Source organism: Chrysoperla carnea, chromosome 1 (assembly GCF_905475395.1).
Source record: "Chrysoperla carnea chromosome 1, inChrCarn1.1, whole genome shotgun sequence".
NCBI classification, from domain to species: domain Eukaryota; kingdom Metazoa; phylum Arthropoda; class Insecta; order Neuroptera; family Chrysopidae; genus Chrysoperla; species Chrysoperla carnea.
The window spans coordinates 97,966,861-97,982,375 of record NC_058337.1 but is presented as its reverse complement, the minus strand read 5'-3'; the positions used below and the strand labels follow the sequence as shown (position 1 = coordinate 97,982,375).

General features: G+C 29.4%; 2 protein-coding genes across 3 annotated transcripts; both read right to left on the bottom strand.

Moving 5' to 3' along the window:
* Positions 1 to 40: 40 nt before the first annotated feature.
* LOC123290825 (elongation factor G, mitochondrial) lies at positions 41 to 3,050 on the bottom strand. Its single transcript, XM_044871161.1, has 3 exons — positions 2,910 to 3,050; positions 1,010 to 2,840; positions 41 to 387 (listed from the first exon to the last, which is right to left on the bottom strand). The coding sequence occupies exons 1-3, from the start codon at positions 2,982 to 2,984 to the stop codon at positions 41 to 43; spliced, it is 2,253 nt and encodes a 750-aa protein (XP_044727096.1). The 5' UTR covers positions 2,985 to 3,050.
* A 4,023-nt stretch (positions 3,051 to 7,073) lies between these two features.
* On the bottom strand, positions 7,074 to 9,107 carry LOC123290826 (zinc finger protein OZF-like). Of its 2 annotated transcripts, none has more exons than XM_044871163.1 (2): positions 9,005 to 9,107; positions 7,074 to 8,785 (listed from the first exon to the last, which is right to left on the bottom strand). In XM_044871163.1, exon 2 carries the CDS (start codon positions 8,774 to 8,776, stop codon positions 7,085 to 7,087), a length of 1,692 nt encoding a protein of 563 aa, XP_044727098.1. In that variant the 5' UTR covers positions 8,777 to 8,785; positions 9,005 to 9,107; the 3' UTR covers positions 7,074 to 7,084. The 2 variants fall into 2 exon arrangements, with proteins under 2 accessions (XP_044727098.1, XP_044727097.1); XM_044871162.1 differs by having other exon boundaries at positions 7,074 to 8,808; positions 9,012 to 9,107.
* Positions 9,108 to 15,515: the final 6,408 nt, after the last annotated feature.

Genomic DNA, 15,515 nt, shown 5'->3' with positions numbered 1-15,515 from the left:
ACAAAATGAATTAAACTAATAAATAATTTAATAGAAAAAATTAATTTCGTTTTTTTGTTTTCGTTTGAGGTAACAATCCATGTGCTTCTTGATACTGATGTACAATTTGTTCTTGAACTTCAGGTAAACATGGTGCATACCTACTATACTCCATACTAAATTCACCTTTGCCTTGTGTACTAGATCTTAATTCCCCAGCATAACCGAACATATCATTTAAAGGCACTTCTGCATACACCGTGAACCATCCTTCATTACCGTCCGTACCTGTAATTACGCCATGTCTTTTATTTAATTGAGCAATTACAGTTCCTTGAAATTCATCAGGTGCCGTAACTTCCACAGACATAATGGGTTCTAGTATTTGCCACGAACCATTTTCGAAAACTGAAACAAAGAGTTTTGATTTATTTAAACTTTGAATAGAGCTGAAATTCGGGCTACTCTACTTTCGTTCTCCCAATATTGTATTGATCATAGAATGATATTGTGAATTGTGCGAATCGAAAAATAATATAAGGTCAGTTAACAATTCATTCAAAACCTGATTGCTCAATGAGTTAAGCTGATTGATATTTATAAGATTAGTCTCCTCCGAAACTTCAGTTCCTGAAACCAGCGCCCAGTTATTAAAGGGGAAATTTTGTCCCTTACCTTAAAAAAATATCACTGATTTGAAACATTTTTTGTAAATATCTATATTTTCACGCGAGTGTCCAAATTAGGACAAAACTTAACTTTCTATTTCCCCAAAAACTATAAAAGATAGAGTTGGAAATTTCTAGGTAGCTTCAAATAGTAAGTCTATTGGCCCGATTTCACATTAAACCAATCAGATAATATTAAGGGGATCAAAGCTAAAAATTTGTTTCAAAGCATATTGATATCAAGAAATGAAAAAAAAATTCCTAGAAAAATTTGCGGAGAAAATTGATATTCAACATTGCCTATATGGGGCATTTCAACAGTTAATTCAGTCAATTGTTTAATTTCACATGCTTTTAGTTACCTTGTCTCACAGCTCCTTGCGCTGCAAGCATAAAGGCTAATTCACTAGAATCAACTATGTGGTGGGCACCATCTTGTAAGCGGAATTTAATCCCTGATAATTTGTGTCCAGATAACAATCCTTTTTCAGCCATTAATCTAAATCCTCTTTCAATACCAGGAATAAAAGGTTTTGGTACATTTGTACCAATAGTTTCATCAACAAATTCCAACGTTGTATTTTGATGTGGAGGTAAAGGTTCCATAATTCCAATAACTCTACCATATTGACCAGCACCTCCAGATTGTTTTTTATGTAGATAATCAAATTCACATGGACCTGATAATGTTTCACGGAATGCAACTTTCGGTTTTCCTAATATTACTGGACAATTATACTCTCTTTCCATTCGTTGAGCATAAATTTCTAAATGCAATTCACCCATACCAGATACAATTGTTTCCTTGTTATCATCATCGAAATAAAAACGGAATGTTGGATCCTCTTTCGTAAATCTAGCAACTGCTTTGCTAAAGTTATCACGATCTTTTGAGTTCGATGGTTTTATTGACATGGAAACAACGGGTTCTGGAACATGAATTGATTCCATCGATATTTGTAGCTTTGGATCGGTTACAAATGTATCTCCACTTGCGCAATCAACACCAAACAATGCAAAAATCTCCCCTGCATAAACTTCATTTACATCTTCCATGTTATTCGAATGTAATCGTACTAAACGAGATATTCTAACTCGTTTTTTTGTTCGTGTATTGTAAATACTTTCACTTTTTTTCAAACAGCCTTGATAAGAACGTAAATATGTAAGTTGCCCAAACTTTCCAGCTTCCAGTTTAAAAGCTAAACCTACAAAAGGATTACTTCCATCTCGTGCTGGGGATAAAACTATACTTTCTGTTTCTTCACCTTCCTTCTCTATCATTGCTAAGTTTTCAACTTCTCCAGGATTAGGTAAATAATCTAAAACACCATCTAAAAGTGGTTGGACTCCTCGATTCTTTAAAGCAGTACCAACTAACACCGGTGTAAATGTTCGTTTTAAACAACTGCGACGTATTGCGCCCATAACATCACTTTCAGAAATAGATTTTTCATCTAAAAATAATTCACCTATTTTTTCATCAACATTCGCCAAATGTTCGATTAATTCTTGTCGTCGATCATGTGCTTCTGTTTTCATATCACTTGGAATATCCTCAATACGCAACTTTTCTCCATAATTTCCTTCAAAATATACAGCTTTTTGTCGTACTAAATCAATGATTCCTTTCGTTTCAGATTCTAAGCCAATAGGTATATTAATGTAAGCAGCGTTATGGTTTAATTTTGATCTCATTTGATGTAAAACACGATTTGGATTCGCACCCATTCGATCTAATTTATTTATAAATGCTAAGCATGGAACATTATATCGTTTCATTTGGCGGTTAACTGTTAATGTTTGGCTTTGAACACCTCCAACAGCACATAATACTAAAATAGCTCCATCTAAAACACGTAACGCACGTTCTACTTCCACAGTGAAATCCACATGACCAGGAGTATCAATAATATTAATATTATGATCTTTCCACAAAGTATATGTGGCTGCAGATTGTATGGTAATACCACGTTGTCGTTCTAATTCCATAGAATCCATAGTCGCTCCAACATTATCTTTACCTTTCACTTCATGCATCTCAGCTATTCGGCCGGTGTAAAATAAGATACGTTCTGTTAATGTTGTTTTACCAGAATCTATGTGAGCTGATATACCTATATTTCGAATTTTTTCTAAAGGTTTATGTTCGGCAAATTTTACTTGGGTGGACATACATGATAATCTTAGAAGCTGAAAATTATGATTTAATTATTAGGTTACAAATAATTTGTAAAATCTTGTTGATTGATTTCAACTTACATTTGTATTGTATTTTGAAGCATTTAAAATATGTTTATTAAAATTACTTAAACGAATAAGTTTTGAAATTGTCATTTTGATTGATTTAAAATAATTTCTGTTTTAAAATTTAAAGCAAATCTAGGTTATGTACTATTTAGTAGAGAAAGAAACCATCTTTCTTATTACTTACATAATATTTATATACAGAGCACATCTTTTGGTAGTTCTAAAAACTACTATCATACAATTTCACGGCTTAAATTTCAATATTTTACATTTTATTTTCAAACATGCATGGGGAAAAGCATTTTTGTTACTCGACAAGCGGAAGATTAGAAAAAGGTGTAAAAAATAACGAATTTTATAATTAAAAAAATGTTTCCCCGAAAATCGACTTCTCTAGCCCCTTAATATTATCAGATGGGTTTGGTACAAAATTATTGAAATCGCCAAGACTTGCTATATATTTGAAGCTACCTGCAATTTTTCAACTATCTATCTTTTATAGTTTTGGAGAAAATGACTACTAACAAAATCTTGCACTAATTTCCACCCAACATTTATATTTATATTTAAAATTTTTGTTATATCTCTTACGGTTTACACGATATATGCTATAGACCCATGACTCAAATGAATTATATGTTGTTCATTTCACGGTCTCAAAGTTACTTTTACGCTCTGGGTTCGCTATAAGAATTTTAGCTTGATATCTCTTTTCATTTATGATAGGTAAATCGTGCTCACGAACGGACATACGAAAATGCAGGACTAATTAGGTGACTTTATGAACACCTGTATCAAAATTTGGTTGCTGGCATCAATTTTTAAGCGTTACAAACTTGGAATAACTTAATATACTTACTCTGATATATTTCCATTTATACAGCATATAAAAATCGAGAAGTTCCGATTTTAGCGGACATCCCGATGTTGTATCATGCTTGGCCTAGAATTATTACATAGCTTTTTTAAGAAGATGTTTTGATAGTGTAAACATTCAACTTTGAAATATATATGATTTGGATATGAAATCGTTTTAGCTACTAATTCTATAACAGTTCAGTATATTTTGATTAAGTATAAAAATAAATTCAAAATCTTAAAAACAAAACTCTTAACTCGACATTCATATTTAAAGATTAATTAATTAATTTAAGTAAAATACATGGATTTAATTAAAAATATTTTTATTTAAATTATTGGAAATCCAAGTTGATGCTAATATATATTCCATTTCGCAAAGAACTTTGTCCAAATTCTTTGATAATGTAAACACATCTTTACGTTTTAGAGTAATTACATTCTTAATTAATAAATGTTGTCCTGTCTTGGCGCTAGATCCTGGTTAGAAAAATTTCTATGAACTATCAGCCTACGTACGTAGTATATTTTGTCTAAGTTTTAGCTTGCTTACGACTGCCATACTGACTGTTTAAGGTCATCGGTGATTTTCCCCATACTTGTACAATTTTTTAAACTGATATTATCGTTTTCATGTGATGAAATATGAAATTGAACTAAGATAATCATGTAAGTTGTAACAGCACTTATTACCTAAATTAAATTGCAATGAAAAAAGAAAAGTATAATACTTAAACACTTTTTCTAAAAAGAAAAATACTCACAGATACTGTGAAAAAATTATTAACATTAAATAAACCAACAGCACTTATTTCTTCTTTTGTGTGTAACATTTGAATGGATAAATATTCCAACTGCAAAACATTTATAGGTCGTAATAGTATTCTACATTAACTTTTCATAGCATTTTGTGACACTTGGCAATATTTTAAAGATAATGCTTACCTCATCTTTTAGCTCAACATTTCGAACAACATTAATTAATTTATGAATATTTACTGGTAATATTTTGATCTAAAATCAACCGTAAATTAAATAAAGTAGTAAACATATGATAAATGAAAATACTGCAAGTGTAAAAGTAAAAATACACGAAGTCAATTGAAATAGCTAACAGAAGTATGGCAAAGTTAAGGACTCCTAGAAAGACTTAATTGCCGGCACTGGGCCTTTTTATTTAAATCCGTTGCTGCTCTAACGTATATAATAGATATTTTGTTAGTTGAGTTATTTTTTTAAAAACTATTTTCCCGCCTCAACTTCGTACAATCGTTATAATCAAGCCTGCTCTTGTATACGTGCACTATTTATGACAACAGTGTGCTAAATTAGGACATTGTATGTATATTTACACTCAATACACCCACACACACACTACTGCAAATTTATAGGGACAGTTTTCAATCAAGTAAAGACATGTCTCATCATCATCTTCTATCCTAGTCAAAAAGCGCTGTTTGATAAAGATAAAATATATAAGGATTTCTTAGGCCCGAATAGTTTTTTGACAATTGTCCGTAACAAAAGGCTTATGGATTACTCTTTACTTATAATACCCGAAGTATTTGGAGCTACATACAATTAGTAAATTTCAATCCGAAGTTTTTTTTTACCTTCACGTCTTTCATATTAAGAAAATTTTGATTCCTTACCTCATCCTGCATTAATTGAGTTGACCATGTAATAATCAACAATCGTAAAAAATGATATATACCCCAAATTAATAAAAAATTTGCAAGTACAACTACCAGAAACGATTCATTTTGTTGCTCAATGAAATGTGTAATATAAAAGAAACTAGCAAAAGATAATTCAATAAATAAATTTGCAATAATTATAATTAATTGATACGAATAAATATCATTAATTTCAATTTGAATTTTATATAATCGATAAATTTTTCTAGAAATATTTTCAATTTTAAATCGGAGACCTTCCACATTAAAACAAACATATTCAATAGTGTTTAAATCTTCATTGATAATTTTTGGTGATTCCATAAAATTTTCATGATTAATTAAATCCTTATTTAACATTTGATATGCTTCGCGTAAAAGTAATATAAAATTTACATATGAAAATTCATTAAGGATTGTACTGGTCCAGAAAATGTAACGCAAAAAATTTGTGACTGTTGTATAAACTGCATAATAATATTGTATTACATATTCCATATAATTTCCAAAACAGTATATGGCATAAAATATAGTTTGGATTACTAAGGAAAAAACAATTTCAGCAATTACAACAAATTTTGTAAATTTTTTATCAATATTTGCCACATTAATTTCATTTATCAGTAATTTCAAGCATTTTGCACGTCTTTTTATGTATATTACACCACCTAACAAATGTACTGAGCATGTAACTAATGCTAATTGGTAATTTTCCAGTTTAAAAACCCATTCTCGAAAATTTGGTTCATCAGGTCCTTTAGTTAGTGTAGCAAAAAGTAAACCAAAATTTATAAGAAATAAAAAACGCGAGTAGATTTGATATTTTTTTATAAAATATAATTTATTATCACTTGTTAATTTAAACGGCGCTAACCCATACACTTTAGAAGTACCTAAAAATATTTTTATGGGAGATATTAAATTGTTTGTGATTTTATTAAGTACTTTAATTCTGGAGCTCATTTTTTTACTATAACAATCAATTAGATTCCAATGATTCAAGTGCTAACACATTCAAGCAATTAGTAATTACTTTCAACATTAGCTTATCGACATCGATTAATCTTGATTATTTTTATCCTGGTACTTTATCGTAAAATATACACGGTGCGTCATTTAAATTGATACATTGAAAAATTTCTTAAATTGCACGGGCTAAAAATTTGGTTCTTATTCTGCCATCTAGTTTTATCTAGGTTTGCGGGGTCATTTAATAATAAACTCAAGTTCCTAACCGATAAGAGGTAGAAGAACACTTTAAATTATAAAGTTAATTTTCATAAAAAACTCTATTTCACGTGAAAAAGGTCTATTAGATAATTCTATGAACACCTATACGAAAATTTTTTTCGTAGCATCAATATTTTTAGGCGTTACAAACTTGGGACTAAACTTAATATACTATATATATTTCATATATACATGGTATAAAAATTTATATATTCAAAGACAGGTGGAGATGCAATTATACATAATTAGCAGATTTGCTACAACTCTGATTTGTATGGAAATCGATAAATGGATTTTCAATATATTATTAGCTTAATAAATTCAAAAATCAGAAAAACAGTTAATAAAAATAATGTTTATTTCTTTGTTGATATAAATATAAGCTTTACTAAAATATATCAATTCTCTGGATTTAATAATATATTACAACGAAAATTGTATTTCGTGTAATCGTTGATGAAATTTAAAACTACCCGATTGTGTAAACGTTTGTTCACAAACATTACATTTAAACGAATTTTCCCCAATATGAATCATTTCATGATTTTTTAAAAGACTTTCATCAGTAAACAATTTCTCACAATAATTACATTCAAAACATTCCAGTCCCTTATGTAAACGTTTATGTATTTTTAAATTTTCTGATTGTGAAAATGTTTTATCGCAAATTGTGCAAACGTATGGCTTGTGTGTTCCAGCATGTGTACGTTTATGTTCTTTTAACATAGTTTTGTCGATAAAATTTTGTTCACAAAAATTGCACGTGTAATATTTTTCATTCGCGTGTACTAATCGCTGATGTCTTTTAACATCGTTTGACCGAGTAAATTTTCTATCACATACATTACATTTGTACCGTTTTTCCCTGTTGTGCGTCCGACGATGTTGTTTAAACGTTGATTTATCAGTAAATGATTGATCACAAAAATCACAATTAAATTTTTCAATTCCCGTATGAATAATTCGATGTGTTTTCAAATCTTCATTTAACGAAAATCGTTCATTACAAAATACACAAGAGTACGGTTTATCCCCCGTGTGTTCTGATTTTTTATGCTCAATTAACACCTTTTTATTCGGAAATTTTTCTCCACAAAAGATGCAATTATACAGCCTTGCTTGTAAATGTTGTAAAATTTGATGCCGCTTCAAATAAGTAAATCGTGAGAGAATTTTCCCACACTTATCACACTCATAAGATTTTGGCTTTTCATTTTCATGCCGTGTATGGAAAACCATATGTTGTTTTAAAATTTCTGGACTTGAAAATGATTTATTACATAATTTGCATTTATTTGTTTTTTCTCCAGTATGTATTTTATTATGTCTTTTTAGAGTACCCGATTGTGAAAATGCCTTACCACAGATATTACATTCATGTGGCTTTTCTTGTGTATGTACCAGTTGATGTGTTTTCATTGTAACCATTTGGGTAAAAGCTTTTCCACATATTTCACACTTGTATGGTCGCTCACCACTATGTAAAAGTTGGTGTCGTTTTAATCGTTCCGATTTTGTAAATGTTTTTTCACAGGTATCACACTTATAAATATTCACTAGTTTTGTTCGACCATGTACTGCTTCATGTTGTCGTAAATTTCTACTTCCTGAAAACGTTTTTCCACATGTTTCACATTTAAAATTAAATTCTGTAGTATGTATTCTTGAGTGTCGTTGTAAGCCTTCCAATTGTGTAAAGGTTTTCTCACAAACATCACACTTAAATGGCTTTTCACCAGTTGTATGCACCCTCTGATGAACTTTTAGAGCCACAGATTGTGAAAATGTTTTTCCACATAAGTGACAATTATATTCCCGATTATCTTCTAAATGTGAATTTTGGTGCCATTTTAAACGATAATAGTAAGGAAATGTTTTGTCACAGGTATCGCATTTAAAAATTTGTGGTCCAACGTGAGGTTGATCATGATTTCTTGAGGTACTACTATTAATAACTGTTGTTTCACTAGAATTTCCTTCAAATGAATTATCTTCATTGTTCCTATTCGATTCTAACTTCGACGGATCAATTTGATCTTCAGTATGAATTAATGTGGATTCAAGAAGTAACAATTCCTCGGACTCGATGTGAAATGGTTCATCAATTGTATCCATTTTTGAAATCTGTTTGTTAGAAGTTTTGAAATCTGATAATAAATGAATTTTTTTGGTCATCAATAACTACTATTATTATATTTTCTAATAAAATTTTCTAAATTTGTTCGATTTGTACGATAACATAACAATTATTTCAATGTTATTGTCATGTTTTTGTTTGACAATTACGACAAAGTAAGGTTAGATTTTTTTAATTTATGGTTTAAAATTGAAATTAAACATTACTAATTACCATATGGGCATCGAACTTTTCGTCGCTAGTATATAAAAAACGTTAAAATGCAAAAATGTTTTCCATTTCCCAAAATAAGCTATTTTGCCCATTATTTAAATGTGTGTCAACAATATCCAAAAAACAGTACAAAGTAGGTATAGAAAGCAAATTGGTTAGGTCAGTTCTTCTCAGTACCTCTCTGTTTGAAAAAATTGATCTTAGATTTTTATACCATGTACGTGTATGAAGTATACCAAGGTATACTAAGTTTAGTCCCAAATTTGTAGCGCTTAACAATATTGATGCTATGAACAAAATTTTAGTAGGTGGTCATAAAATTAGTCCATTTCCGGTTGTCTGTCGTCTGTCCGTCTGTCATCACGATAATTCAAAAACGAAAAGAGATATCAAGCTGAAATTATTAATGGGTGCCTAAGACCCATCTTGTAAATTGTTAGAGATAGAACAAAAGTTTAAATATAAAAAATGTTCCTTATAAAAATATAAAACAACTTTTGTTTGAAACATTTTTTCGTAAACATCACTGTTTACCCGTTAACGATTAGTATATATTATATGGGAATATCAGTGTAATGTGATAGAGTAATCAACACATTCTGTACATGGTATTTCAACAATTAACTGAGTCAATTGTTTTCACTAGTTCGCACTGACAAACTTTTCACTGACATCACAGCTGAAAAGAATGACCCAAAATTAGTGGGTATCAAAAAATTCCAATTCCTTTGGCACACCCTATAGCTACGGACCTGCCTATATAATCAGGAAAATGGCCTTCGGTGTGAAAGTTTTCAAACTACCCCCAAAATGTTATTCGGGTCGTTCTGATCAAAAATTCTCAAGGCCACAAAATTTTTTAACGGGTAGTTTTCGGGCCACAGCCTATATAACTATAATGTATGTGCAGCTTTCATCGCCCGTAGCTCAAAAATTATTCGTTAAAAAGTTTTGTGACCGTTAAAGTTTTTGATCAAAGCGATCTGAAGAACATTTTGGGGTGGTTTAGAAAAAGTTTCACAAAAAGCTATTTTCTTATCTAGTATTGCGGAGTCGTTTAAGACAATGCAAAAACTGTTACAAACAAATATTCATAATAGAAGTTAAATTTTCTAATTTGAAAGCCCTCTATCACTTGGCTTAGTCTACTGTCTCCTAACAAAAGTATGTATTCGAAAGACAGATTTCAACAATATACAAGATTTGAAGATACTCATGGCGCCTTATTCACTCTTCACGCGAATCTAGCTCGCACTGTAGCTGTACCACTTTTTTTGACTAGCTCCTTGCTAACTCTACTCTAATAATAATAATAATAAATAGTTGGGTTCTAAAATAAATAAAAATCAATAAAATAATTTATTTTAAATATTTATTTATTACAACAATATTTAGTATAATTTGAAATCAATTTTCTAAAAATTTCATATATATTTATAAAATAATTAATTATTAATAAAAGACTTCAATTAAAACGTAAAACTTGATATCACACGCTAGAAGATTTGTAAAAATGATATGTACAAATTTTTGTCATTACTTTTTCCAAATCTTTATAAAATACATATAAAGATTAATAAATATTGATTTTACCACTGTTAAATGTATCATCTTTAAGCGTTGCATATTTTTTGTTCGTAAGTATATATCAAAATGAATGCTTATTCTGTTCCATTCCGTTTATAAAAAATTTATATTCGCGTCCTTATAATTTTAAAATGTAAAGTTTCATTAAGGATTCGGTAGCAGATATGAGACGCACTGCTCCCACAATTGGCAATATTGAATAGACAGCTATCTCAAATAATTTAACTAGATTAATCAGATAACAGATCTGAATGTTATCCATGCATCTACCTTATAATTGACTTTAACTTGTTTCAAATTATTTTTTCAACGTCATATTCGTGATCATCAACCCTTAAAACTCTCGAGTAACAAAATCTTATTTCGGAAAAACTGAAAATTAAAAAATTTTTTTACTCGCTCAAATGAAATTTTGATCGAGCACAAAATTGTTTATTATCATTTTGAATCGAATGCGGAAAATCTAAAAGACATAATACATTCAACATTAAAAAACTGTAGGTATTGTTTTCATCTAATAGTTTTAATTTGAAGTCTTAAAACTTAAAACTATAATTCTATACAGAACTTTACTTTAATAATTGAGCTACAATATTCAGAATATTTAATTTTTTATATAAATACCGGAAAAAGAGCCGTACGTACATTTTTCCATTTTAAGCCAAAACATACCTAAAATATTAATTTTTTTTAAAATAAAAAATATTTTATTTTTCTTTGTCTAATTTTAAACAAAAAATTGATTTTGTAATTTTTTCGCTTAGTTTTTAAGAAAAAAATTATAATAATTGAAAAAATCGTAAATCAGAAATTTTAATCACATTTATAATTCTTTCAATTATAAAATTTTATGCATTAGTAACTAAAATTATAGTGGAACCTCGATTTTCCTGCGAGGTATTGTCACAAAAGTTTTTGTGACACTCTGTGTCACAAAAAATGCACGTGTTTGACCATTCTAAGTGATATCTATAACATATGTTATATATATATATATTTTACAAACTACGACGTACAGGGTCTGCTTTTTGAAATTCGATTTACATATTATATATATATATGTACACACTGTGTCAAAATAAACGCAAAAGGTGAAACATTCTAAGTGACATTACTATAACAGTATATGTAATTCACATATAATATTATATGTGAATTACATATACTGTTATAGTAATGTCACTTAGAATGTTTCACCTTTTGCTTATATTTTGACACAGTGTGTACATATATATATATATAATATGTAAATCGAATTTCAAAAAGCAGACTCTGTACGTCGTAGTTTGTAAAATATATTATTGTTTTACTTGTACCTATTAGGAACTACCTACATTTACTTTTATTCTAATCACTTCGCCTTACTTAGTCGAACTTTTAGCAAGTAAATCCTCTGTATCTCGAACTACTTTCTTAGTCAAAAACTCAATAACTCGAAATTTTTTCCACTTCCTTTGAGCTCCGAGTTATTGAGCCTCCACTGTACATGCATATCAAATCAATTAAAATACAAACATTTGACCAGAGCAAAAACACTTTAGTGTCCCTCAAAAAAGCTAAGAATAGATGTTATTAAAAAAAATTGGATTGTTTATAAGAATAATAATAAACAGTTCTTTTTGAAAAACAATGAAATACAAATGTTACGGCTCTTTTCAATAAAACCTTACACACAAAAAGCGTACTTATATACTCTCTGTTCCTATATACAAAGTGGCACGATATGATGTCATCAAAGTATCTAGTACAAATCGTAGATTATGATGACAGTATGATTGATTAGGAATACAAGATTGATGACATCATATTGTATTAGGTTGTTTCAAAAGTTTTGTCTGTATTAATGTCATGTGTTATTTTAGCTCCATATCTCAATAAATATATTAGTCGTGGTATCGATAGAAAATTCTATACATTGAAGCTGTTCATTTTTTCCTAAATTTAAAGTAGTTAGGCTATAACTTCCTGCAACTCGGCCAAATCATCACAGCAGACTGCTGCAGAGGTCCGATCCTGCTCCACGACAACGACCCTCCGCAGGTTTCACAAATCCGAAAAATAAATGAAGTGAGCGTCTAAATTCTGCCTCCCCCACCAAACTCTCCAGATCTCTCTTCAATCTACTACCATATTTTCAAGCATTTCGATAACTTTCTCACTGGTAAAACCTTCGCCAATTAAGATCAGACAAAAACGGCCTACGTTGAATTCATCGAATCACGAGCAACCAATTTTTATACCGACGGAGTTAATCGACTTGTGTTACGTTGGCAAAAGTAAACTGAATCAAATGGCCCTTATTTCGATTAAATTGAATAAGTATTCACTGAGATATTACAGTTTAAAGTAGATTCATAAAAAACGGATAAAATTTTTGAAACAACCAATACTAATTGGCATAGCAACTTATGTATAGAACAGAGGAATGATAAAGTTAAATATGATTATTTAATTTTTTCATTTTTTATTATACTTTAAGAGTTGGTACAAAATTTTTAAAAATGTATGGCTATAAAAATTTATTTAAAAAAAATTATTTCAAACTTCAAAATTGGTTTCATTAAAAAGTAAAGCGTACTTTATTTATATTGACTAGAAGGATCTACTAATAATTGGAATATAATTATTACTTTTAATACCTACACCAGAAAATTTAGCCTTAATTCTTATAAAACATTTTTTTTTTTACTTTGGGAACATCTGTTTACCAGTTGTTACACGGCTGTTTCCATAAAAAATGGTTTGCTTACTTTTCCTTTAGCAGGCGTTTTAATATGAATATACCATCATCAGTTATATAATTGAAATTTTTATGAAATGAAAGAAGTTATTATATTCTTTACAAAGTTTTGAAAGAAGATTTTTCCGATCGTAGAAGTGCGCTTCATTGAAAAATACCTACTGGAATTAAGGCAGATTAAATATTAACAATGATATCAATTTTTTTTCATTCGCATATTTATTTATCAAAAGTAAAATACAACAAAACATAATCATGAAATAAAAATTAAGAAATTTATTCTGATACCGACTCGTTAGAAGTGCCTACATCAAAATGCAATTTTTCTTCTTTTTTTTTTTTTTAAATTTGTTTCAATATGTTGAATATAACCTTAACTTGCAAGGATGTTGTATCTTCTACGAACTACGTTGGTTTCAAATAGCCATTCAAAAACCAACCGTACCAGGCTTAAGTTTAACGCAGTATGGATCAGTTGCATGAAGCCACCTTGCATAAACGTATATTGTGCGCAAAATTTTCTGTATAATTAAAATGGTGTGCTCGAGTGCACGCTTGTTTAAAACGGAATTTGATATTTACTCCAAACCAGTCTTCTTAACTTTTTTCGTTTTGCGCAGCACTCCATGCAACAAACATTGAAAACGTGTTTTCAATCACTTTCAATTGATTGAAAAAGGCAAAAATTGAAAACAGAAGACAGCCTGATGCGCAGTACAAAGTATGCAACGACCAAGAGGACTAGACCTCAACCAGATAAGCGCCTTTTTTCCTGCTACCCTCTCCACTCTAGTTTCTCTCGCAATTGAATCGCTCTTAAGATATAGGTATTACAAAAGTTTTAACTACAGTAAGAATTGAATAATATTTTCCATATTTAAGATTCAAAACAAATAATTAGACTTCGCACAAATTAGATGTAATCTGTATTTTGGTCAAACTTTTTCAAATTTTGGGAAATGGTAGCTTAAGTCATTCTGAATAAAAGTTCCCAGGTCACAAGTCATGAAAATGACAGGATTTCAAGTTTATCGCTAAATTAAAGTTGGAAATGTACTTTATAAAAACTTGTAATTTAATTGTCAAAAATCATGTATATGTAGCTGAAAATGTTGATCTTAACACTTCATATTATTGATCCACTTCGAATTTCGTAACATATTCTTCAAAAAAACAAGAATTAAAAAACAACACCCTGACATTAAAAAAGATACATATGCATGTAGTTATACATATCTGTATATGTATTTGCCTATACACACATAGACATATATTATACAAATGAGTACATTTTCCAACTTTAATTTAGCTGTAACGTTAAATCTTCTGGCCATATTCTTTAGAATGACTTAAAATATCATTTGAAAAAGTTTGACCGAAATGCAGATTACATTTAGTTTGTGCGAGGTCTAATCGCGTTTTACTTTCTTAAACGACATAATTACCCAAATTAAAATTAAAACAATTATTTTATTGTTTTATATAATTCTTTAACAAAATTTGATACCGAAACAACTCTTAATTAAAAAAAAAATCATATTTTTTACATCTAAATTTTTACATTCATTTTATATATAATAACTTGCAAATCAAGTTTTATTTTAAAATAAGGTAAATATTGACACAGCCTAAAATATTAGTACAGTACTATATTTGTACAAATGTTTAGTTTATTATTTTTCATTTTTCAAATATTTAATTTTTTAAGCCATAAAGAACGCTATGAAAGAATGTATACAGATATTATTATATTTGCGAGGTTCCCATTGAAAAAATCGATGTTCCATAAAAACAGACTGAAAGTACAACTCTTAAGGAAGAAAATGAGTCCAGGTATAACAAATTACGATTTTCCAAAGTTGTAGAAATTAAAATGCAAAAAAACAAATGGATTTTTGCAAAAATTTTTGTCCACAACAACTACAAAATGAATTTTAACGCACCGGATCTCATTTTGTAGACATTTGTAATGCCTACAACTTTTATATACGACTTTTTTTCAGCGGCTTATAAAAAAAGTGCAGAAAAAACTAGCTGTTGGAATTTGGGTACGTTATTTTTAAATATCTTCTATAAGGTAAGGATGGACAAATACAAACATAAAAAAATTTGTAGATTCTTTCCAATTTTATATAAAAAAAACGTAAGAAACAGCCATTTGGAGCAAACGTTTTCGT

Excerpts from the sequence above, each read along its gene's own strand:
- LOC123290825 (XM_044871161.1), bottom strand. The coding sequence starts at position 2,984 with ATGACAATTTCAAAACTTATTCGTTTAAGTAATTTTAATAAACATATT. Across the intron at positions 2,841-2,909 it reads CTTCAAAATACAATACAAAT|CTTCTAAGATTATCATGTAT; the intron begins GTAAGTTGAAAT and ends CATAATTTTCAG. Across the intron at positions 388-1,009 it reads GCAAGGAGCTGTGAGACAAG|TTTTCGAAAATGGTTCGTGG; the intron begins GTAACTAAAAGC and ends TCTTTGTTTCAG.
- LOC123290826 (XM_044871163.1), bottom strand. The coding sequence starts at position 8,776 with ATGGATACAATTGATGAACCATTTCACATCGAGTCCGAGGAATTGTTA.